Consider the following 26,057-nt stretch of genomic DNA (forward strand, 5'->3'; position numbering starts at 1 on the left):
CAGTTCTGCCAGCACTGCACTTCTTACCTGGTAACTATTTCATTCAGAAGGTCATGACTCCATCCTGAATCTTTTCTCATGCTGTTCATTTGTCCAAAAGCTTTGTATCTGTCGGGGTCTGTTTCTACCACTGGGATCAGTATTCTCTGTTCTTAAGAATTTTCCACCGAGCATACCTAAGTAAGTCAACATCTGATTTCAGATTTCTTTTTACTAGAGCTTATGCTGAAATGTAAAAGATTGTATGGCTATTTCAAGTCTTCACTACATATGAAGTTAATTTTAAGGCGGATAGGGTATATTTTGTATAAAAGACTTCTAGATTATCAAGAAAGGAACCTCTTCATGCAAACAAAAAAATCCAGCCAAAAACCAAGGTTAATTTAATTTAAGCAGTGGCTTAAATTCCCTAGCTCCGTTTCGTATAATATAAACTTCTCAAATTGGGGACTTTGGCCTCTTACTGATAGGGACAGAGAATGCTATTACCATACATACAAACATTCTCTAGTTGAAGTCACTTCTTTTGCAGAATATGCCACCATAAAAAGGATAGTCAGCCTCCTAATATCAGAAAAGGGACATTTGAGGGGATTTGTCTTAAAAATTCTAGGTCTATCATCAACGGATAATGCAAAGTGTTCGGAATCTGCCTATGACCTTAGAAAGTTACTATTTCACAGTAATAATATTTTCTAAGAAAATAATAAAAAAAAAGGGACACATTTATTTCCTGACTCTGGATTCAAATTTTGCCATTTCAAACTCAAATATTTTAAAATAATCAATATTTAAAAGTTCCCCTGTGATTAAAGTAAGCCTGAATGAGTCATATTACATACAATAATGTATTTTCTGTTGTCTGTCTTAAATTTATGCTTTGAACTGCTCCCTGGAAACAATTAGCAGCCAATTTCATTCCAATAATTTTTTTTTTTTTTTAAGTGAGATCACAAAATCAAATGTAGCTTGAGATGGCCCTACTGATTACATAATACACAAGAAAAAAAATACATGCTAATCAGGAAAGATACATTTTATTTCCATTTATTACCTTTAAATTATTTTTATCATTAACACTCTCACAAGTAAAATGAAGTGTTCTCTCAATTTATTTCTATTAAGAAAAACACCCCAAATTAGCAAACCCACCTGACTTAGTGCGAAAAATATTCTATTTACAACAGATGCTCCAAATTTATTGCGTCACACATGAATACTGCCAGAAATGTCCATTCTTTAATGGTACGATTAATGTAACATGTTATGTAAAAGTCCAATTTTCTTTAGTTTAGCTAATTGAATTAAGCAAGGGAAAACAAGTTTTATCTTTGTGAGGTGTATTTTCAGGAAAAAAATAATAAAGAATCAAACGATAGGTACTTTTGTTCATAAAATTCCCAACTTTAAGCACTTAGATAGAATCTTCTGCCAAACAACACACATTTCATAAATCTGCACAAGTAGGTCCTGAAGGTCAACGAAAGTATGACTTTCCTTCCAACTATGACACTTCTGACAATGCTTAGCCATGAGTTGGGCAGTTGTCATCTCAGTCTCATGAAAGGAACATACAATTTTTATGAAAGGATGCGATACCTGACAAGCTTCTCATTTCAAATACTCTTTCCCACACTGAAAGTCATTGTCGAAGTTTTTGGATTCAGTGTCACACATCTGAGAAAAAAAAATTTACTTTTCATGAAGTCTACCCTGCAGAAGCACCCAGTAAACATCCTCAGAAGAATTCTAAGGATGAACTTGTAAGTCCAGAAATAATGTATTTTGAGAGGACAGTTTCATATCTACTTAAAACTCAATGGACTCTCCAGTTCCTTAAGTCCCTGACAGAACTAAAATTGGGACAGTGAATATTTTGAAAGAGCCTGAGGATATTTTGGAAAATAAAGCTAGCAATACATAGAAAATGAGTGGCTTTGTTTTTTAATGCATATGTACAATCAAGCGTTTATGCTTAGTGTTTCTGAAAATGCAAGCTATAGTATACAGGAAAATTCATTTCAGTATTTACAGAGTGTAATTCCTTTGTCCTATTACCATCGAACCTTCCCCCACTAACAAAAGTTCTATTTTAGTAGTAAAATTGGGCATGTAAATTATTAGAACAGACTTAAATGCACTTTAATCTTCTCAAGTAGGCAAAGCAACATCTGCAAAATATTTAGAGAAAAAGTACCATTTATTTACCCATACACAGTATGTCAAGACTCAAGATGTCTTCCTTAACCATCCCTTTGTCATTTTGTATAATTTCTTCATACTGTAAGTTACAGATTTCTTTGCCCCTAAAAAAAAAAAAAAAAGACACGAAACCCAGAAAATATCAACATTTAGGAAGGCAAACTCAAATACTACGTTCTTACTACATTAACTATTTCCTTAGAAGAATGACAACCTAATCCATCAGGCAGACAGGCAAATAACCTTCTTGTTTATAACACAGTAAATAACGACACAAAAAAATACTTTTAAAAGTATCAAAGCATGCAAAATAGAATAGGTTCATTCGGAAGGCCCGACGATGTTGCATACAAGCACACTGTATAGACAATGACCAAGGTATAGCAAACGTAGAGATTCATGATAAAGCTCTTAACTAATACAAAGGGAAACTTCTAATTTACATCATTGTTCCTAAATGCTAAATATAGGAAGGCTTTTAAACCATCTGTGTCTACTGCTGACCCTCACCAAACCAATACATTATGCTTTTCAAGCCCTTTCTGATAAAGGGGAAGGACAGAGAGAGGGGTGAAGCAGGACAAAAGAACAGTCTGCTCAGGCAAGACAAGCAAACTCTGCATGACTGGTAGACAACAAGCTTTATACTTCCAAATCCTACTTTACCAATTTCTTCTGCTAATCAGTTTTTAGTTAGCCTTGCTTGATGCTATACATAAGGCACTTGGTTGCCTTGTTGTAGACCAATTCTACACAGTTAGAATTGAGAAGCATCACGCTGACGCCCATCTTGATTAAATGTAATCAAACACTGCACACCACCAGCAGCTTTCCAGGACAAACAAACACAGAGCATTGCTATGCAAAGGCTTGTGAATTAAAAATGAAAACAGAGAATTGTTTTTTTCATAGGAAATGTGCTGCTGACTGTTGAGGTGGAAATCTGTTCTGGTTTCAACAAGTTGTAAAGTACATTATAACCTCCTTGAATATTTTGTTATTGCCTCATCCTAACTAACGGCAGCTATCATTTCATAACTGAGAGAATAGCACATCTGCAAGAGAATAAAACTGCTTGACTTGCATAATGAAATGACATCTGTGTCCTTAGGTAAAAAAAGGTAATACTGAAATGATGTGTATGGAAAACCAGATTAATAAGGCATATACCCAGGTGAACTGAAAGAAGCAAAAATAACGAGATGATGACAAACAGCTATAATTTGGCAACACTGCCAATATCAGAAGTATACCATGGACACTAGTGTGAATACCCTGTCACAGGGATGTTGTCTGGACCAATTTTGCTTCAGAGGAACGTGCCTGTCACTTGTTTATAATAAACCTCATATGAAGCCAGAATAGCTGTCATACTCTAGCATGATCCTGCAGTAGCCCACAAGAAGTGAACTTTGGTAAATACCATACCATTATGCCAGGCCTACAACGAAGAAAGGCATTTCTCAATTTTCATAGATACAGAAGGATTTTGCAGCAGTCATTTCCTCCCAGCTTTTACAAGTTTTAAATACGAAGGGATAGAGGATGACTCCCACACAATTTGTGAAGTATACCCTTAAACACTTTCTGAAGTTCTACCAGGGATGAACCTTCTCTTACAGACCTAAAGTAAAAAAAGGCACAGCCTTTTGCTGGGTTTAGAAATCTAGTATTTGGAAACTTAAAAACAAAATATTGTTAGTCTTGGCATTTCAGCGGGGTTCTGAGATCCTAACCAGTGGAGCTACTTATTTTTCCTCCTTCCAGCTTTTTTTGATTAAAAAACCACCCCAAAACAAAAAAATAAAACAACATAAAACAGAGTGACTTTTCAGATTACAACACAGTCTAATCACACCCTTACAAATTCAAAACTGAAAAGGCAAGTTTTTAATGCTGCACAAAAAGCTTTAATTTTGACACTTATGTGCACAGATTAAAAAGTATGGTACGTTATACTTACTACAATCTTTGTTATGTTTATTTAATAGAACACTGTTTACTTGACAAGACTGACCAGAAGTACCCAGAAGCAATTTAGCCAGAAGTCACACAGTATGACACACCAGAACACAAGGAAAGGAAAGATTTTCTGGAACAAATGAGCAACTCAGACTTAGGTTTAGCCATCTACTACATTGGACATTGGGGGGGGGGGGGGGGGGGGGGGGGGGGCAGAAAGGGTACAATAATATTTGATTTTTTGAAAAGACCTTAGAAAGTAATCAAATGTAGATAAAACACTTTACGTGAAAGATGCATTCAGTATTAGCAGTCTAGAGTCAGAAGAAGTCAAATGAGTATGCAGTAATAAGGAAAAGTGCATGCTCTATTTCTGAAGGAATGTGAGAGTAAAAAGCCTATCATAACAAATATGCTGTATATAATCAGTTTTGCACTTCTTGTGTCTCTAATTGCAATTTAAGTGAACTCAACTTTACCTTTTTGTAAGGAATCATCCATACATGTATTTTCAGCTTACAAAACCATGTGCATTCCATATGTAAGCTCAAACTTTTCTATATTTAATAGGTTTTTGCTAAAAGCAAGCACACTAATGAAGTCACGATGGGCTTTTCTTTGCAGCATATCAAATAACAAGTAAATAATCATGTAAATTCTGAAGCGCCTCACATATCTGCATTAAAATTGCACAGAGTGTAAGAATTCCAGTTGCAGAACAAGGCCAGACTGAGCTCAGGCATAACACATAAATGAAAGAAGTGGTTCCAGTTTCCAAAGTTCAAACTATGTAACTGTACAGCTTTGAAAATTACTGCCCAGTCTCCTAGGTACTGTACTTCCAAGATACAGCCCCTCGAATACTGAAATTGCTCTGCCAGAATCGATGATGTTCTGCCATTCCAATGAAGTCAGTGTACTTCTGGAAGCGCAGTATAGCATGTGGCAAATCAAGAGTAACACAGCTGATACAGCCCTGCAGGACTGTAATTAACTGCGCTGGCACTGCAGCCTGCAAGTCAGCTTGTACTATCAGCTTGCCAACCTGCTCTGCCTCTTGCAGCAGCTCAACATAAAGAGATTTTTCTCCTTCCTATTTTCCCCCTGCAGGGAGCACTCTACTGAACTCCACCCACTAGAGCCTTATGTAATAAGATGCTTACATTTCTACCCTAGCACATCATGCTACAAAGCAAAATACAGGTTTATACATACAGCTGGTTTCTTAAAGCAGCCCTCAGGGTGATGAGTCACATCTGTAGTAAAAGTTAATGGTTGTAAGTATGGCTCAGTCTCAGAATCTGAAGCAGTTGGACCACATGAAAATGTCTTTCTACTTTAGCTATGAATCTATGACTTGGTGGTTCCACCTCCCCTTTAGATTTTTCCACTATACGATACAGAACAAAGACCTAATGCACATGGAATCAAGACCACAAAATTTCAGTGTAAACATAAGTTGTATCTGGTTTTACTTAAGGATCCATGTTCAGTTTTTTGGAAGCGTTAGTGTTGTAAGATAGTAATTTGGCTGTAAGTCCCCCAAGTTTTCCGGTAGATATGCCTGGCTGTAGTATTCTTTATTTCCTTTTGAAAAGAAAGACTAATGCATATACTGCTGAAGAGCTGTCATGTGGAGGCAAATAGTTATATATTGTTAGTGTATCATGCACAGACACATGCAAACTTTTTACACATATTTACAGTGAAGTGCAGTGGTATGCAACATCTGCTCAGGCAGCTGATGAAGACAGCAGTTATCACAAATCTACAGAATATTTTATATGTAAAGCTGTTCCTTATAGTTAAAAAAAATAAATTCCTTGAAGATATAGTATACTAATATCCCAATTCTAAGAAAACAAATGTTATTCAGAGTAGCTACAAGCATTTGTGCGAACTTAAAAGTATCTTGAACAATTGCTTCCACTGATGATTTAATTCATAGTATTTTATTTGTAAGAAATTTTCAAGGCTTGCAGCATTCCTCTAGTAAGATATAAAGAAGAAATCTAAGCTAAAGAAGTATCAACATCTCCTTCAGAGGAGCTAAATATAAGAACTTCAGAGTTAGTTCCCAAAGACCATGCAGACTCTGGCTATGTGGGAAAATAAATCAAATGATGGTGCCATCTCTAATGGGAAACAGAGGGGCAATCTCACCACAGACTCGAAGAAATACATAGGCACATTTTCAAAAACTAAATAGAGCATTTAACAACAAACAAAAACATAGAGCTTGAGCTCAACTTTAAAACCACATTGGCAGAGAAAGATGAAAAAAGTTCTCTTAAATGGATTGAAATTCTTTATTTTGCTTGTGCTCCTTGCCAATGATGTTAATACGCAGCATGCCATCTCAGCAACGACTATTCCTGATTTAACATTTAATTTAGAAACATGCTGTACATTGGACTACCATGCTACAGACCAGAGAGCAGGCATTTCACTTTTTTTTGTTGTTGTTAAGATAAAACAATCAGCTAAGGAAATCATTTTGTGTCCCCATTACATTTCAAAAAGTATGATGGCCATGTAATGAAAACTAATTCTTTTGCAAGCAGACACAGGACAAAAGTACTTGTACAGTTACTAGGAACAGCAAGAAAAAAAAAAAAATAGTCAGAGCTTATTTAATGGAGCCACTGATTTCATGAATCTCTTTCATAATTTCAGCTACTATTCTTAACATAAGCACTGCAGAAGGACAGAGCCATAATACTTTTCCTAAAGTCTCTACTAGAAAGTGTGACAATAGGTCTTAGGGAAACAGAACATTAGACAAGATTTGGTTAAAGAATGAAGAAAGAAATACAGCATCCTTAGGGATTAAATTTAAAAGCTCAACACTTTCCTATAATACACATTCCTTGCACGAGTCAAGCAAATACTTTCAATGTAGGAGCCACAATGTTTTGTCTGTGTACAGTATGTATCTATATGAATACTAGCTGGTAAGGGGCCCAAGAAATGGCAAAGCAAGGTGAACAGCATTAATGCCTGCCCTCTAGTGACGAATTTTTTTAATTAAGAAACTGTGATTGGGAGAAAGTCTTCATTAGAAGATACAGCAAGATTCAGCAAGACTTAACATAAACTCAATGATAAATGTTTGGAGATAAATATTTAAAAAAAAACAGGCAAAGGCTTCTACTAACTCCTCAACCCATGGAAACCTATCCCTCCAGGGAAGATCACTGAAGATCATACAAACATCACATCTGAAACACACTGAGGTCATGCCCCTGGTCAGTTAAATTTAATTTCTTCTTTAATGTGCACTACAATGTAGGGGTTTATTACAAAAATACTACTTCTGTGCTTCTGTCCACCTTCAGTGAGTGAAACTGGTGGTGCTCTAGTAAGGCCCACACACAGGCTTGTTGGGAAGCAGGGCTATGCCTACATTAGCAAGTGAGGCAACACTCATTTTATGTGCAGCGGCACACGTTACAGACACACTCCTGATCCTAACTGAAGCAGCAGGACTCCTTTTCTCCAGCCAGGGTGGCCTGCACAGCAACGCTCAGGAAGGTTAGCTCTACAGGCAAGCTTTGCATTCATTAAACAACATTCAGAGGTTAGGAAATGCCAGAAACGCTCCTTTTCCAAATCTAACTCATTTCCCTCAGCACATAATCTGTGAGTAGCCCCAAAAGATCAATCCTGAATTCTGTTGCTAATGGTTTTGGCCAGGTTCTGGCAGAAGTGCATAAATATGGTTAAAATAAACCAAACTAAATTATGCTAAAAGTAAGAAAACGAAACTCTCCCAAGCCTCCTTGCTCAAATTTGGCTTGTGTTTGAGGCAAAGGATCACAAGTGTTTGCTCTACCTGAATCAAACTGCAAAAAATGCATTTTCAACACTAAAAGCACTACCAGAAAATATATAGTTTTCAATATAAGTGTTACTCTATGGAACTGGCTGGTTAGAAGACAACTAGAGTTTGTTTTAAACAACAACAAAAAAAAGCCACTATATATAAACCAAAAAGCAGTTAAGACAAAGGAAAGAAAAGGCATTTCACAAATACCTAGTTTAGGTCCACAAAACAGAAAACATGGTAAAAATTACAAGTCCTACTAAAAGATGCATTAGGACCCCCCAGAAGTCCTAGTAACAATATAGGCTGTAAGTGATTTACTGCATGACACACAAAAGGAGCTAACAATTCCCAGAGGTGATTTTCTGTCTATCAGAACAGACAGAAGGGGAGCATAAATAACCTGACAAAGCTTAACTATTTTTATTCATACTCTTGCAGTTACACACAAACAGCTTTGCTCCACAGGTCAGTCAGGCTGCTAACCTTAACAAGCACTGAATTCAACATGGTAACGCTGTCTTTGACCCCTCCCCTCCAATTATTTCGCTCTACAAAATCTACTCTCCATGGATTTAGAAACAGATATACAAGCTGATATTTCTAAAAGAGGCATGTTACAATACAAGAAGTCTTGACCACTAGCAGGTAATTTTGACAGCAAACCCTAGAAGAAGAATGTCACCTATTTGGTTGGAAACCTTACCTTAGAAGCTAATACCTGCAATATGCCTAACTACCATAAAACAAAAATTTGCTTTTCTCAGATGGAGTTATGTCCTTAGTCTCCTCCAGCTACTAAAAGTTAAGCAATAGTTTTGTCAGACTTCTTCCAGTTAATAGAACTAGACTATTAACAGAAGCATATAAAAAGTACAACTGTTCCTGCTTATTTTACTCAGCAGACCACTAATGGTCCTGAACACGGCAACCTGTGTTTCTTTACAAGGAGATAGGAAGTACAACATGGAGCCACCAACTTTAATACTAAATGGGAAGGGAACAGCAGCTGTAGAAGTCTGGATAAGGATTGCTCAGTAGGAAACTATACAGCTGCTTTTAAAAGCAGTAATGGTATCATTTGTATATAATTGCTTTTGTGGAAGAATTAGGAATATGTATGAATGAGTTCAGAAAATTATTTGAGCAACTTCATGCAAGCAGCAAGGATTTTTCACTTTGCAGGAATTAAAATTCTGATCAGGAGATAGTCTTAAGTAAATGAAGGCTCAGGTCTTAAGTCTTTCTTTTAAATCGAGCTGCAGTGCTTTCAGCTTTTTAAAATGTAAAAATCAGATCACCTTAAAATTAGATTTATTCCAGAACTCAGAAAACGGGATGAAGCTCCAGCTATGTAACTGGCAGTAACTTTCATTCAGTTAAGAAGACTCTGACAGCTGAAAAGCATCCCTAGTTTTCCCACGTTTCTACACAAGCAAGTCCTTTTTTCCCCTTCTACACCTTCTCTCACATTGACTTTGTAATACTCAACTCATTTTCTAAAGTAATTAATTTTGAAGTATGAGAGTTACAGTAATATCCAATGCTCACCAAGCATAGGCTTAGTTTGGAATGCATGATGTTTCCAAATACACACCTGTCTTCCGAGCCTGACAAAAATATCGGATCCTGTCAAAGTTCTCTCCCTCAAAATGCATTCCCTCCTTTATTTTATGATGAAATAACCTTATAGTCTACATAACACACCAATACTGTGTACTGATCATTTAGGCATCCACTCACACGTAGAAAGCCAGAATGAATTATGAAGTAATTTTTTCCATTTTTTAATACAAAAAGAGAACTAGTGCACGTCAGCCAAATCTAGCCCCCATATAAAATGAAATTGAAGTCAGAAGTTGTTTTTTTGTTACTTTTGGGTTGTTGGGGGTTTTTGTTTGTTTGTTTAAGAGTCACATAAACTCCAATTCCTTTTGGCATGTTACAATTTCTTAATAATTATATAAAGCTTCTGCTTTAAATACTACTTTTATTTTCCAAGGGCTTTCAATTAGACACCCAAAAAGTTTATTCTTTAAAATCTTGTAACAAGACAGTCTTGAGGCCTTATATTTTTTACTTTGTGAAATCATAAAGCCTATGTTGATAGCAATCACACACATTCTTACCAGCTGTTAGTATGGTTTTAGCACTCTGCACTATACTGGAAGATCTCACAATTCCTGAAATGCCTGCAGATAGAAAAGCACACAGATGTTACCCATCTTAGCAGTTTTGTGGGGATTTTTTTATCCTCCAACATACACAAAAAAGTTAAATATTTTTCCAGTTATACAATCAAGCCAGCCTGAAAGTAAAACATACACTTAAGCTGAGAAAGTTTCTGTTCTGCTTTGTCATACTAATTGAAAATATTCTCTAAGCTATTTTAACGTATTTTAAATATAACACACAGAAATAAACCCAAATCAATATTAAAACAGATAACAACCAGTAGGAATTGATCAAATTAATTTATTTAGTGTTCCCATTATTTCTCTACTAAGATGATTAGTCACAAAGGATTCAGAGCTGTTTCATCTAAGTGCTGGTATATTAACTTTCTAGAGCAGACCAAATTATACTCATTGCTTACTTCAATATGAAATTGGGATTTTGCACTTCTCTGATCAAGTAGAGATGCCCATATTGTGCAGTGTTTGTCTGGCTTTTTTAAATTACCAGCTTTTGGAGATAAGGCTCGTTTACCACTTTGCAGTGTGGCACATTCAGTTCTCATTGCCCAGTGGTTCTTAGGTATTAACGGAATAGTATATAAAACATTAAAACTTTTTTAAAAAGTATTAAGTTTTATCTGTTCTAACACATATATATAAAAGCATACTGATATTTGCGGAACAAAACTACTGTACATTACTAAATACTTAAAAATGTAGACATGCAGCAGTCCGAGTTAGTCTTCCAAACAAAGTTATTCTTCTGCATTAACCAGAATGTAGAATATAATTTCAAATATTATTTTTAAATCCTTCTTTCAAAGCTACTTCTATAATGAAGAACAAAGCTTAGGGAAATCCATTAATAAGTAAGAGGGATACAATAGTCCACTGGAAAATAATTTGGGGTGGGGGTAGGGAGAAAAAGGGAACAAATCATGTTGAGCTAGTAAATACCTAGGGACAATGCAATTCAACTTGAGTAATCAGCTTTGTCTTGTAGGATTACCAAATGGCTTGTCCTGTCCTTTACCTAGATTCTTGAATTGGGAAAATCTTTCGGCCACAAAAGTGAAAGAGGGGTTTTGATTTGTTCTCCTAAGAGTATAAAGTGCTTGGCTTGAGAAGACTAGATCTAGCCAATGTTTTGACACTGAACTGCTGCACCACTGTACACAGTCCACAGCCACAGCCATGCCTGCAATACCCTACATAAATACAGCTGCAAGGATAGTTAGCTCAGGGTGGACAACTCAGAGCTCTAAAACTATACGCAGCTCACAACACTGCAACTCCTGCTCCCAGATTCAGCTACTATCACATTACTGTTGCAGTCCAGCCATAGTAGCATAGAAGCTGCCATAGACTGACATGAAAGAAGCTGGACACCTTGATGTCCAGGTGCAATTCATCCTATACTGTCAACATAGAACTGCAACTCTCCAGAGCTTTATTTTCCCAAACAGAAATTAGTGTAAGAGCTCCCTCAGCAGTTGGCTAGTGCCCAGTGACTGTCAGGCATCTAGGGAGTTTTTGCTGCGCTCGAGGAGCTTGCAAAATTGGCCACCTGGAACTAAGATGTGTCAAGTTCTTTAAAGATGTAAAGGTCTCTCCAAGTACTAAACGTTTTCATTTTTCGGCAGTATAATAAAACATTGATGTCTGCAGCATTAGCTTTAACTTGCTGGTATGACATAATCTTGCCTCAGAGAAGCTGTGATGATGAGAAACACCTCAATCTTTTTCCTCAGAGCTTGAGTTCTCTGCCAGAGCTCACGTATCTGGACTTAACTATGATGACTGGGAAGGGTAATGTCAGCAAGCCAGAAAATTAACTTAGCATTGCAATGTATGACTGGTAGGATACATAGCTTAGTATTTAGATGAAGTTATGCCAGCCAATGAAATCCTGAAGATGTAAGCATCCCAAACAGTTAGATGGTCTAAGCAGGCCACACTAATTCCTAAAGACTACTTCTTTCAGGACCCAAACCAAAACATATCTGTCTGTATCAGTAGGAATGCTATTTGCTAGTATTTCAGATAACCTGTTTGCAATCAAACAAATCCAAACCCATGCTTTTAGGAATGTATCTCATGATTAATCTCGTTTTCTTCATCCTTCTCTCTAAATCAGTCTTCTGAATTAGAAGAACATATACAATAAATCTGTATATCTATCATGTCTTAAAGGAGATTGCAGACACTGATCTAGGCCTACCTTGATGCACCACAAATCCGCAGTCAGGGTCACGGGCAACTTGCAGTAAAATTTCTTCCACGTCTCTGTTTTTTCCAGGAGGGTCTACCAGAGAAGTTATCTTTTGTTGCAGAGTCCTTGGCAAAGCCATTAGTTGTGTAAATTGACCTTCTGGACTTTTATCAATCTGAATGTTATAAAAAGTAAGACAGTAAAAACATTCACTGTTAATAAAGTAAGTTCTCTTTTTCAAAGAAGTCAGAAAAGTCTTTTGGCTATCTTTAACCTCTGATAAACATCTCAAAGAACACGATCCATTTCACTTGTAAAAGTCATTGACAATGCTAATGAAAACTTCCCAAGCACCGGGAAATGCAGTATCTCAGTTCTGAACCTAAAGAATAACTCAATGCAGAGATGTTAATTTTTGTCCAAGGGAAGACTAATGTATACGCATGATCTTGCTGCCTCTGCAAGCAACTTTTCATTGAAACTGTATAATTTCTGCTTTATCCAATTTCCTTTGGAAACATAAGTACACTACAATGAAAAAAAAAAAAGTTCCCAAAAGACCACTTAGCTCAGTTTCTTCTGCCTGAATATAATCAAACTATACACACACACACATTTCAAGTTTAGTTTGAAAAAGATTTTCTCTGCTTTAAACTCAAACCACATCTGGTTTGTATAATTTGAAGGAAACATTCATCCCACATTTTCCAATCTAAATCAGAAATTCAATGACCCTTTTTTGAATACAATGATACCAACATGCAGGCCTGTACACATTTATACAACATGTAAGCACAAATACTGAAAAATGCATAATGGAGCAGATCTCTCCAAAACTGGAGGAAAATATGAAGCGCTCAATTCCTCCCACACAACTTTTTAGACAGTTCATGGAGACATCAGACAGGAGTCTAGTTGCCCTATACACTCCCTTTAGTCAATGGGGAGAAAATGATATCCAGATGAATCACCCACTGACTACAGAGGGAGCCGACAATAAGCAAGCTCTTAACATTATGTGGGAGGAATCCACGCCTGAACCAGAACTATAAGAACTAGTGTCTGCCTTCAATTGTTTTTGAGGAATCTTTTAAGAAAGAATTTTCTCTGTAACTCTGGAGACATATACTCGGAGAAGGGGGTTTCTATTCTGCGTTAAACAGCACTCCCAAGAGCAGTTATCTTCAGTCTGGGGAGTAACTCCCAATAACCACACCAAGGTGTGAGGAATAAAGTATTAAAGCACTTTGCTCAAAATCAACAGTACAATGATGGCATTTTATCAGCAGCGTCGATGACTATTACGGAATTATGGACAGATTTATTATCCAACAACATATTCATAGTATGCTACCAGGATTTGTTTAAAGGTAACACAACAGGGAGTATTATTCTAACTAGCCATTTTCTTGGAGAAAGCATTACTGATTCTTTTCAAAATTCATTTAAATACTTCTTCCACTAAACTGTTCAAAAGCACTTTGATAAGAAAACATGGAGACAGCTGCAGTATAATACAGATTCACCTATATGCTGTACTCCAAAGCGTTGCAGTAAAATTGTTTACTGTAGTCAAGCTGCTGTACTTCAGTTTCTAACAAAGACATGTCCTAAAAGGAGGAGTTTGTGAGATAATTACCAAGGTGACTTGAGGATGAAGAGACACCCATGTCCATGAGCCAACCCACGCTATTTGTAACTTCATGTTGAAATGTATATCACACTTGAATATTGACAATCGGACATGCATACTACAAGAGGAAAAATTGCTATTGGACCCCTGACTGTGGCATCTCTCCCCTAATTGCAATGTTACACTTACACCTTATGCCAGAAAGATGGAATTCAAGATACTGGTCATTTTGGATACCTGTTTCCCAAATACTAGGAAAAAATTGGTTTAGTATGGGTATTTAAAGATAATGCCAGAATTTCATTTGGGTGTAGTCAACTGATCTTCATAACTAGCACTCTAGGGTTTTTTTGCAAGATGTAGTTTTTGATTGCAGAAAGTTGCACCTCTAAGTTACGGCTTAATCTTTTTAACACAAACCATATGTTTATTCATCACTTCCTAGACTGTTGTTTCCATATGGTAGTCATTAGAACACACGTTTTTAAATGATCTTCTCTTGTTCCCTTGCTAGGGCTCTAGTTCTGTGCCCATACTCAAAGAAAATGAACAGTAGTACTACATATGCAGAGGCTGGTATTTATGGCAAGTCTTCTGGTTGCAGAATTAACTAAACAACAGAAACATAAGAAATAGCAAGTACAGTGACTACAATTGCTCTCCTTAGTGTATGGCATAATTCTTGCCTTCTGTCAATCTGATAAAGCACTTCCACTTGCTTGTTTTAAAAATGTTTTAAAAAAAGAACAACACTTGCCTCTAGCCTTCCCAGATGGTGCTTATATACCACTTGAGGGCAGTCCTGTAATATGTTACTGTACAGCTTCTGAAAATGGGGAACATTAGGTTTCACTATGTTCTGCACTTTCCATCTGTCTTCTCCTATTACCATTCTGAAATCACCTAGTCAAGAAAAGAGAAACAGTTAATTCATTAGGAAAAAACTGAAAACTCAAAGGAGGAGAATATAACAGAAACCAACATAGTCCAAAGCTGTCATCTAAAACTTTATTCTCCAATTCTACCAATACCTATATAATCCACAATAAGGTTCACCTTCTAATAGTCAAAAAATACTATTCAAATACCTTCAAGCACAGAAAATAAGATTCAGAATTGTTATGTGGCCTCTGATATGCTGTAATGTCATCAACCCATGAGTCCACATTTTCACTTCGACAACAAAAAAACCTCCAGCTGTCAAGTTCAGCCTCCAAAGTACCAGTAACACAGTTATATTCTTTGCAACCATACATCAGTTTCAACAGATTACTAAACAAATTGACCACCCCCAATACTTTGTATCCAGAAACAAATAACCTTCAATTTTCCAGTATTGAAAGAAAATAATTTGCACTGTCTCTGCACTTCAAGGGCAGTACCTGAAGTACAGCTAATGGCAGTCACGGTAAGATCACAGTATCACCTTTTCCTCTTAGCCACGTATTTTGTTAGTAGTTTCAAAAAGCAACTCCTTTTAACGCCACTGTTACATTACTGACCTTTACACTTTCTTTTATGATACATGACTGAAAAGTTTCAAAGAGAGTAAGTGAAAAAACAGTCAGTCTGTAATAGAGCATTCATCTACCTCTATTAGGTACTACCCTGGTAGCTTCCAGGGTTACCAACCAGGAGTTAGAGGCTCAGTGCAGCACATATCAACAAACAAAATCGTGAATCAATTCATTTTCCCGCTTCCCACATTCAGGAGATAAATGTTGTTGCAAGGTGGTAACTTGCTAGCATTACTTAGTTTATTTCAATTTATGCCAAGCCGCAAAAGAAACACTTCCCATATAAATGGTACTGATGCACGGCTCTCAAAAAAATGCATAAAAAAATAAAAGGATAAACATTTTCCAAATTAAAGCATGAACAACTCTTTTCAGCAGTCTCCAAGGAGACTGATTAGAGTAACACATAAAATCAATTTTATCTATGAGTATACCCTCTGAGAAGGTTAAGACTTAACAAAATGGCAGCAAAATAAAATATCCACAAACGTGTCATTGACAGCCTTTTTCCTGAACATTCCCAACTAGAAGTCTTATTGCTTTAGCTTTGTTCACACAGCCAATTTCAACAGCTTGCAGCATGGTAACTGATCTCCCACGTTTTTGGTTAATTGCACTCTTTCAAAGGATATATAAAAAAGTATCTTGGTCACTAGTGCTCACCAAGAATCTAATGACATTCCTGGACAGGTTTCAGGTGGGCAGGTATGCAGCCCTGCAGCAAACATCCCTGGTTAGCAACCCTTAGCCATCCCACTGTTACTACGCTCTTTATTGTCACTTTCAAACAGGTAACTATTCAGAAAAAAAACTGCTAAGGAAAAGCTGAACAAGTTGCAATCTAAACTGAGCAGAGAAGTACTACATAAAGAACAGTAACACTCCTCAGTAGAGCCAAGCTGCAGCTTATAAACACCACCTGCCTACCTGTGCTTTTTTTTTTTTTAAGAGCCAAACTTGCATTTCTATATGAGCAAAGAAAGTGCTGTGTAAAGTACAACTCCAACCAAACTCGTTCATAGTGAAGGATATCAACATTTAAAAAGCAATGCTGAATTAAATTGTATCAATTAAATCTTGTATTGAAGAGTCGTTTGGAGTAATTTCTTAAATTTTTTTCCATACCAATTTCATAACCAAAGAAAGGAGGAAATTCTCGTACTAAAAAAAAAAAAAGTCAACAAATACCAACCAGGAGGTGAGTGTTAAATGTACACTGGAGAATCATAATCTGGATCTTTAAGTTAACTAAATAAGAACCTTAAACACAGCACATTCAAAAAGTAAGAGATAACAAAGTATGGGTCAGACTATCAGATGAATCAACATTACACAGAGTGGAAAAATTTTTTTCCAAGATTTTGAACCATTAAAACCAAAATACAATCCATACAAACAGGAAAAAACCACATTATTTCACCATATTCAATCACCCATACTTAGCTGTTCATAAATCAAGCAGGTATAAGAAGTTTTCCTGCTGTACCTATACCTATTTTCTATGAATAAGCACAATTAGTCTTTCTAAGCGGTTATGTAACACAGCATTAAAATATAGTTGTTGGAGCATGCAACAGTGTAGGCCCAAAGCAAGAGAGCAGATGACTTCTTATACATTAGACTTCTACTGTGGTACAACAGCTCCAACTACAGCTTTTCTCCTCAGCAACTTTAGACACCATATACTAACCAGAATAGGAGAGTCCTGCAATCTGCATATAGAGGTCTTCTTCAGAGAAACTTTCTGGTAACATGAGAAAGGCTGCTGTGACTGCACTCTTCAGATTGCTAACAAGAGCAGCTTGCAGCTTGCTATTCTCATTCTGTGTCAGTATTTTCACCTGAAAAAGCAGAGTCATTGGAAGCAAGACTTCAGGAAAGTGCTGATGAAGATGGAGCTAGAGATGTTACTGAATCCAGCATGAAAAATAAATAAGAAATTTATTTAAGATTAGATCCTATTATTATGGTACAATAACGACTAGAGTGTCCCCTTTTGTTTACACAGTGGGAGAGAGAGGAACATCTTTTTAAGAATGAACAGCCTGCTACAAAAGGCTGTTTTTACAAACACATTCAGAACTGCTATAAGCAACAGCCATTAAGTAATCTCTGAAGAGCTATTCACCTTTTCATATTTATGAATTTAGGATTAATCAAAACAGTAAATATGAATGCATCAACAGAAATACTTCGTATGTGACTAGGCAATAAGAAAAAAAGGCCACTGTCACACTGAAAGAGAATGGAATACCAGAAAAAGAGGTAAGTTTTCCTATTCATCTTCATTCTATTTTTTTTTTTTTTTTTAATAGGGGACTCCTATATCATATGCTTCAAGTAGTTTCTTAGACATTGGTTGTCGCCCTAGAAGAAGCAGGGCTTTATTTTGCACTTTGCATGAGCAGAATGTGAACTCAATGGGAACCTCACATATACATGAAGAACAGATCACTGAAGTTCACTGCTTCTACGTGCCACAAAGAAAAGTTTATTTGTAGGAAACATTCAAGCTGTTCAAGACCAACTACAGAATCCAGTCACCTAGGATATAGAAATATACTTGAAGATCTGCTTTTTATTCCAGTAAGAACTAAATATAGAAACATATTATTATAGAACATTAGACAGATGAAGTCAGCCTGGTTTACAAGATGGCTAACTATGCTCTTTCAGAAACAGCTCTCCCAAGAATACCTGCTTGTTGTGAGTTTCAGTCTTTTTCAAGTTTTCTGGTTAAGCAATACTGTCTTGCTTATAAAGGGCAGCTTCTTAATATTTGTTTACTCTAGAATACCTTAAAATGCAAACCCACTGGCAGTTATGAACAAATGTATCCAACTTGCTTTTTCTCCCCAAAAGCCCATTCACACACAAATAAGTTGCAGTATTACTTGAAATTCTGCCCCCACATATAACCTGAAACAGCTAAGGTATCCTTTCAAGTAAATCTTTTTCTTTAAAAATGTAAATACTCTGTTAATTGGGGGGGGGGGGGGAGGGGGGGGGGAAGAACCTAGCCTTCAGTAAAGAAAGTATGAGAATCAGACATATCTGCTACACAAAATTCTTCTTAGAGAAAGGGCATTGACAAAGCAATGTCATGGCTGGCCAATACTATATTCAGAACATACTTTTTAATTATGGTGAAATCTTTAAGAGGGATAAAACCAGAACAATATCTCATTGTGATATGATGGTGAATGCAACAGTATACAGGCTGCTTGTTTCAATCATTCTGCACTAAAGCATGGGTTTGCCTAACATCAAATCTATACGATAGTCTGGAATGGGTCCAGGGTGGATTTTTGAAGGATGTTTTCCCTTCTTTGATTTTCATTCTAAAAATAAAGAGTTCACTGTACAAGCGAACACTTCAGAATTCCTCCTAACTTCTCCTGCAAATTACTTTGTATTTTTTAGCCTTAGAATGAAAAGACAATGATAAAATACATTAAAATACAATACATTCATCTGCCCAGAATAAATTTTATTTCCTTGAAAACCATGGAGAAGTTTACTGAATGCATACAGACTTGTTCAAATAAGATGCAATAAACAAGACAGGCTGGTCATGAGGATAAACTAATATTTAAAATCTCATCAGCTAATTTACTTATATGTACTTTCATAACTTGCTGCTACAGGGAAACTCTAAGGAAAGACAGAAGAGAGAAGTCTGTGGCATTCCAAGTAGTCACACAAACTGCTTATACTCTAGGCTAGCCCTGGAAATAACAGCAAGTTATGGACATGTTTTAAGAACACCACAGTTACAGCCTTTTAAAATGTGAAACTCAGCAGAGATGCTGTTCCTCCTCATGGAAGACCACAGGCTTGCTTTACTGAAGTAAAAGGAATAATCTCCTCCTTTGCTAAAAATACTCCCTAAAATAAACCAGAATTTTTTCAAAGGGAAATAATACGCTAGGCTTCAAAATTTGAATGCTTGCAACAGTGCAGTAGTGATACCATTTATCAACAAATTTTAAACAGTTCAGATAGCTAGAAATCTCCCAGGAAGACAGAGCGCAATAGTTATCATCCAGGTATGACACGGATGAATGTTGATTCTTGGGGTAAATCTGAAAGAAGACCAAAGTCAAGGAAGGCTTTTTCACAGGACAGAGAACTTATGATCAGAACTATTCACTGTATGATATCACATTTGGGGGAAAGAAGCCGCCAATTTATTCTGTTTTTACAGTATACAGAGAATTCAGTTAACTAACAGTAGAGACTTTAAAATTATTAAATATTTTAAATGAGGGATATATTCAATTTTATAAATAAGCATGACCCGCAGTCATCACAACAGCTTAAAGTAGGAAATGTACTACCTTCACTGCTAGGAAATTCATACACAAGAAACTGCAGGCATGTGTAAACAAAGATACTTACAGACAAACAAAATACACAAAATCTCATTATAGAATGAAAGGTGTCAAAAGCACTATTCCAGTTTGCCATTTAGCCACATCCACACTCTGCTAAATATCACGATAAGAGGACTTTTCCATTCTCTTTCAAAAAATGTTTTTAGAGATCTGGACAATGGAAAAATTCTGTAAACAAATATGTGCTCTGTCACTCCTTCATGGGAATCTTTATATTACAAAAAACCTAAACCTCCCAAGACCTCTCTAAAAAGTACAAGATATTTCTATACACTATTCATACTCCTCCCTCTCTCACCTCATTTTATTAAACACTTCCTTCTCTTAATAGTTTCTTCAGGACAACAGTAAATACAGCGGCTTACACTAAAGCAATTACTTACACTCTATGTTTAACAAAAATTCAGTAACACTTCAGATGCTTTTTAAAATCTTATTCCTCTGAAAACAAATTATGTGTCACTTGCATGTATTTATTTTACTTTTTAGGTACAGCATTATTTTTTTTTTCAGGAAACCTGTCAGTTATGGAGAAATTACAACTAAGTTTATTCAATTTTTCAATACAGTTGAATGGGAATTTAGCTAATCGGCGTTATAAATTTCATGTAGGATGAAAAGCCAATAAACTTTTAACACAAACAAAGAAGCCTGGGAAGAAAAGTTAGCATTTCCGAGTGGCAATTCCAAACTTCATCTATTCTGCCAAACATTCTGGAAAGATTACTTGGTCAAGGCAACCAGTTTATAACAGAAACAAAATCTCCAGTGAAAATTAAGCCAAGATTTTTAAGCCAGAGCAAATGTTTTAGCTCATGTGCTAGAATAGCTTGGATAGCTTTCACTCATAGAGTGACAGCTTTGTAATGGAACAACACAAAGGCGCCGAGCTCTTCCTCCTCTATATGAGAGTGAGGAGAAAATTCCCAAACTGTTAAACAATATTAATCTGGCTTCAGTCAACTGTGTCTAGAACTAGCACAAATGGCAAATGGTATGTAAGAGATTATAGTGTATAAGAAAACAAACCTAACCGTGTGTCCCCTCCAAAAGAGGCTTATTGTACATTTTTAAGGAGGTAAAAAAAGTTTTCTATCACTACCACTTGCAACATATATATCAAAACATCAAACCAGTTGTGAAGCCAGAACCAGCAGACATTTGAAACCCATACAACAGATCTAAACAAATTGTTTGGTCATTTTTGGTCAACACAGTATAACATTCAAAATCCCAGTTAGCAATTTTATAGATTCTACAGGAAGAGACAGTTTAAACATTCACCAGGTAATCTTCCAGTCAAATTCTAGTTTAAGTTCTGCAGTCTTTACTCAATGCAAATTCCTGTGAGCTTTATGAAAATAATTTGGACTGATTTCTTCTTTTATCTATTAAACAAATATGTGTGAAGATATCTCTGCTGTCTTGTTAGCAACCAAACAAAATACCAAATTCTGCCTTCTTGTGCAAGTAGGTACTCCCATTGAATTTAATCAAAAGATACAAAGCACAATTTGTATATACTAAGAAGATTAAAAATCCTAAAATAAATCAAAGCAGCAGCAAATGCAGTTACACTGAAAATAAATATTCCCTATTCATTGTTAATGTGAAATTCAGGATTCTTCCTTCAGTTATTTTTCTCAATGCATTAAGTTTCATTCTTTGTAAAGATAACAGCTGTTCTAACCTGCATCATGCTATAATACGTCTCTGGAGATACAGAAAAGCCAGTAGTGCTGAGACAATCTATTCAAACTTTCACCCCCAATTTTTAGTTAAAAGCATAATTAACTTCTGTTCTAAGACTTGAACAGAGTTCTCCTCTCCTTCCCCCGCTCCTCTTAAGAAATTTTAACTTAGCACTGCTGCCATCTGCTGAAAGCACACTGAGTCAGGCACTCATGGGAAAGCAAAGACCTCGTATTTTTTATGACGCAAACATGGAGAAGAAAAACCAATACGCTTAACACACGGTTTGGTCAATTATAGATACTTTAACCATACAATGAACTAGACAGTACATCTTTAAAGATTTCCATTATTTAACCGCATTGAATTTTGGTGACTCCTATAATTTGTTATAAAAGGCAAATATTACATTTAACATTAAAGGGACTTTGAGTTAATATAGTCCAGTTATTCAATATTTACTACAGGCAGAAAGCTGTGATTAATATACTTACCTTTAGTTGCTTTTCACATGACACAGAATATCATTAAGCACTACCTTTCACTTCCTTTCTGAGAGGTTACCCCTCTAAGACCAGACCCCTAAATCAGGGCAGATTATTTGTTCAGTACTGATGCATAGATCCTTAACAGTTAAAGTTAAATCTACAACTGATAATTTTCTAGCCCTTTAATTTCCTGCATTTCAAGACAGATAACTGAACAGACTAACAGTTACCGGTTTCTGTAGGCGTCCAGCAACATAGAGGGTTTTCCAGTGAAGTAAATCATCGATCAGGGTATCAGTGCTAATTACACCATATTTTATGATCTGGAAAAAAGCAAAATAAAGGTTTTGAAAAACCGTATACCTGCACCATTTTCACTACATGAAACTTACTACTTATTTACTATAACTGTCATTAATTCTAAGGAACACACACCTCCAATAAAAAACTGGATGCATAGCATTAAAACATTAAAATGTTTCAATGAACACAGGAGGTAAAAAAAAAAAATTCCTATTTACATGCAAACTTCTGGGGAAAAAAAAGAAAGTGGAACGCACAGAACTCTTTAAGATCCTTTCTAGAATCAAAGTTACAATAAAGTCCCCCCAGGATCAATCACTAAAGCAAAAGACTTTAAATCCCAAACCTAGTCTAGACAGACATTGACACTGAAGAGATCTGAACATTAAAATACAACTGTTCATAAAAAGATTTTGGAAAGGTTACGATCAGTTTTGTACCAGCCAAACGTTACAATAGTTGGAATAAACCACAGTATCCTTTATCATATCGAAAACACTCAAGAAATAGTTTGTCAGAGATCTAAAATAAACAAAACCCCTAGACATTTATGTGTACCATTATTGGGGGGTGGGGTGCATATCAGGGAGTTTTTTCTTTTGCTCTTTGATGTTAGAAAGCAAATTGTGATTTTGTAGTTCATTTTATGTAACTGGAAAAAAGATGAACTTTCAACAGTTTGTTACCAATTTGCACTTACTGAGTTTCCAAAGACTATCACCACAGCAAGGCAGCCAACTCCAGAATTTCTGGATAACAAAGGACCATTGACTGTGATATGACTGAGTCATTACAGCATGAGATAAGGGCATAAAGAGCCAAGAACAGAATTTCATAGCAAAGATCATTGGTCCTCAAAATAAAATCCAAAATCCCTTTTTACGTAAAGCGAACAAGGTTTAAACCCCAAGTTCTTGCCTCATACAGATGCCTTTAAACAAAATAGCAAGTACATAATAGACTACTTTATCTATCTCTCCAACTTTCTATGAAGAATTCTGACATATACCCAACATTATTGCAACCACGCACGCTCTGAGAAACTTCAGTTAGGTATATATTGCTCACATGGCATTTTTCCATGACTGTCCTTCATTTCATTTCATATCTTTCTTAAAAGAACGTGCTTTCCCTATGTACAGTTTGTTACCACACGGCAGAAGTTACTCAAAATCAACACCAAGACAGACAGATGCAGTGTTTCCCTCCCCTGACTCCTATCTGCACTCCTCCTTACCAAACACAGTCTATACACAGATGCAGGAGTAGAGCTCGCTGGACGAGTACTACTTACCTAGAATTATTAATTATACCCAGACTTCACAGATCAGGATGCTAGCCGTTAAACACCACAGATGTCAATTCCAACTTGCTAGGTTAAATATTTGCATTTTATGTCAAACAAGCAGTAAGAATCCGCTTTGCTATTACTACATGGTCAACTGCTGAAATTAAGGCCCTGTTTCCCCACGATACACTTTACAACCACCAAAACTGGCAGACAGCAAGTAATAAGGAATATAAATCCAGTTTCTGAAGTGCTTTAGTTGTAAATTCCAAACATTGCTCACATTTTTAAAGTGCGAGAGCAGCTGCTGTTTGCTTTTTAATTAATATGCTGTTTGTGAAACAGTTTTGAGACATAAATATTGAAGATACCATGAGTTAAGGATCAGTTACAATCTACATGATTTGCTTTCTGCACAGAAATCTGCTTTGAGCTAATAATTTCAATACTTCACACACAAACATTTGACTTAATTTACTCAAACTACTTGTACTTACCCTACCATTACATGGCACTAAAGTATTGTAGTAAATCCCTGCTCCATAGCTCTGTATACTACTTATCTGTTTCGGCCCAAAAACTTTTAGGAAGGAATAATGACTCCTGTTCTTTAACAAGTTCATCATATGCCAGGTCACAGAATCATCAACAGCAAACACGAAGTCCAGCATATTGTTCTGTGGATAAGGAGAAAAGTGGTGGGCTTTATATGTCAGGAAGCAAGCAATGTTAATCATATTAAGCTAAGATATACACAGAATCAAACTTCCAGCTAATCATTTTCCATGAGTTAAAAAAAAAAAAAAAAAAATCAGTCCAAAACACAAGCATTACTGTCAGATACAGTTTAAAAGGTTCTGAGGAAGTTGTATGTTTTCCAGTCAGTCTAGCAGAGACGGTCCAAAATTTTCCTGTCCTCCTGGTTAAGGGACCAACCTTCAACCCTCCAAAAGAGCAGAGCATGTGATGAGATCTCCATCATCATAGTTCCCAGCTCAGCTTAACAGCTTAAACTGCTAATGAACAGGACTTTTGCTAAGACACCAGGCCATGAATTGGGAGATGTGGGCAGACAAAGGCATCTGAGAGCTGGCAGCAAGAAATTGCACTACTAGTGCATTCACTTGCTTTTGTCAACAAAACCATCCAAACTCCAAAGACTTGTAATGTACAGTGCATGCCCTGCTCTTCTGAAGAAATTAGTTCACACATTGCCTGCACACAGACAAGTTTACAACTCATACCTATAACAAACTCATATTTGGAGTGACATTCCTTCAAATTCATTAGGCCTACCTCTCTGTGGCTTCCTAATTCTGGGAGGCATCTTAGCTAGTCAGTTAATACTACCAAAAAGATAGTCTGTTAGCTACCTTTTCCTCCCCATTCTTTTGTGTGAGGATGAGATGCTGTTAGAGCTCTGAAATTCTTATTATCCTCTGTTTTTCTCTTTTCAGAAAGGAAAATGAGACACATTTAAAGTCACATTTGTGAGGAGTGCTTACTGTGCAAGCCATAATGAGCAATACTGCCTATTAACATTTTTAAAAAGGTCAAACACATACACCAAAAAAAACCCAAAACAAAATAAACCACTATTTCCAAGCAGCTTGGCCTCCAATCGATGAGGAAGCACCAAGGATGCTACTTAAGTGCGGCAATGTATTTTGCTTAAGTTACCCTCATACAGTGCACAGCAACAGACCGTTTGGACAAGCTGTAACTCTTTTTTTAAAACCAACAGTAAGTAAGCTCTGACACAGAGCTGGCAGACACAAGGCTACCGGGGCACCTGAACCACACGCAACTGCAGAACGACTGCCAGGGACCACCCCGGAGGCCTCCCGGGCAGTCAGCACACCCTGGCGCTCTGCCTCGGCACCGACCGGGACACCCGCCCCGCTAACTCGCTATTTGGTAAGGGATTTGGAGTTTTTAGCTCCTTTTCGTGCACAAGCCACAACCACAGGGCCAGAGGCAGCTCCAGGTAACGCACTTCGCCACCTCCACGCCGCTAACCGAAACGCAACACGGCCCACGGCCACGGCAGCCCTCCCGCCCGTCCCCGCCACACACCGCGGCGGCTGGGGGGGTACCCCGAGGGGCCGGCCCGGGCCGGAGGAGGCCGCCGCGCTCACCTCGCCGTACCCGGCCGAGGCCCCCGCCTGCCGGAAGACTCCGGACCCGTAGGCGAAGGCCAGGCTGAGCTCCTGAGGGAAGTGCGCCAGGACCCGCCGGAACTTCACCCCCGAGCTCGACAGCACCGGCAACGCCATGGCGCCGGCCAGGCAGCGCCCGCCTGGTCTGGTCTGGCCCGGCCCGGCCCGCCTTCCCGCCGTGCCGCCTCTCCCCGCCCACCG

The 26,057-nt window shown here is 37.1% G+C and overlaps 1 protein-coding gene across 2 annotated transcripts; it reads right to left on the reverse strand.

Moving 5' to 3' along the window:
* Positions 1 to 1,040: 1,040 nt before the first annotated feature.
* TAMM41 (TAM41 mitochondrial translocator assembly and maintenance homolog) lies at positions 1,041 to 25,973 on the reverse strand. 2 transcript variants are annotated; one of them, XM_050904778.1, is made up of 9 exons: positions 25,836 to 25,973; positions 24,195 to 24,374; positions 22,337 to 22,429; positions 17,220 to 17,370; positions 14,770 to 14,915; positions 12,389 to 12,554; positions 10,120 to 10,182; positions 2,198 to 2,306; positions 1,041 to 1,677 (listed from the first exon to the last, which is right to left on the reverse strand). In XM_050904778.1, the coding sequence occupies exons 1-8, from the start codon at positions 25,971 to 25,973 to the stop codon at positions 2,230 to 2,232; spliced, it is 1,014 nt and encodes a 337-aa protein (XP_050760735.1). In that variant the 3' UTR covers positions 1,041 to 1,677; positions 2,198 to 2,229. The 2 variants fall into 2 exon arrangements, with proteins under 2 accessions (XP_050760735.1, XP_050760736.1); XM_050904779.1 differs by lacking the exons at positions 1,041 to 1,677; positions 2,198 to 2,306 and adding an exon at positions 5,925 to 5,962.
* Positions 25,974 to 26,057: the final 84 nt, after the last annotated feature.

The sequence above is a fragment of the Gymnogyps californianus genome, chromosome 13, assembly GCF_018139145.2.
Source record: "Gymnogyps californianus isolate 813 chromosome 13, ASM1813914v2, whole genome shotgun sequence".
In the NCBI taxonomy this organism is placed as follows: domain Eukaryota; kingdom Metazoa; phylum Chordata; class Aves; order Accipitriformes; family Cathartidae; genus Gymnogyps; species Gymnogyps californianus.

What these genes read in the sequence shown, in the direction of transcription:
- TAMM41 (XM_050904778.1), bottom strand. Translation starts at nt 25,973, where the DNA reads ATGGCGTTGCCGGTGCTGTCGAGCTCGGGGGTGAAGTTCCGGCGGGTC. An exon ending in TAGTGCCATGTAATGGTAGG is followed by an intron (nt 22,430 to 24,194) that starts GTAAGTACAAGT and finishes GCTTTTTTCCAG; the next exon opens with ATCATAAAATATGGTGTAAT. An exon ending in CGGATTTGTGGTGCATCAAG is followed by an intron (nt 10,183 to 12,388) that starts GTAGGCCTAGAT and finishes TTCTATCTGCAG; the next exon opens with GCATTTCAGGAATTGTGAGA.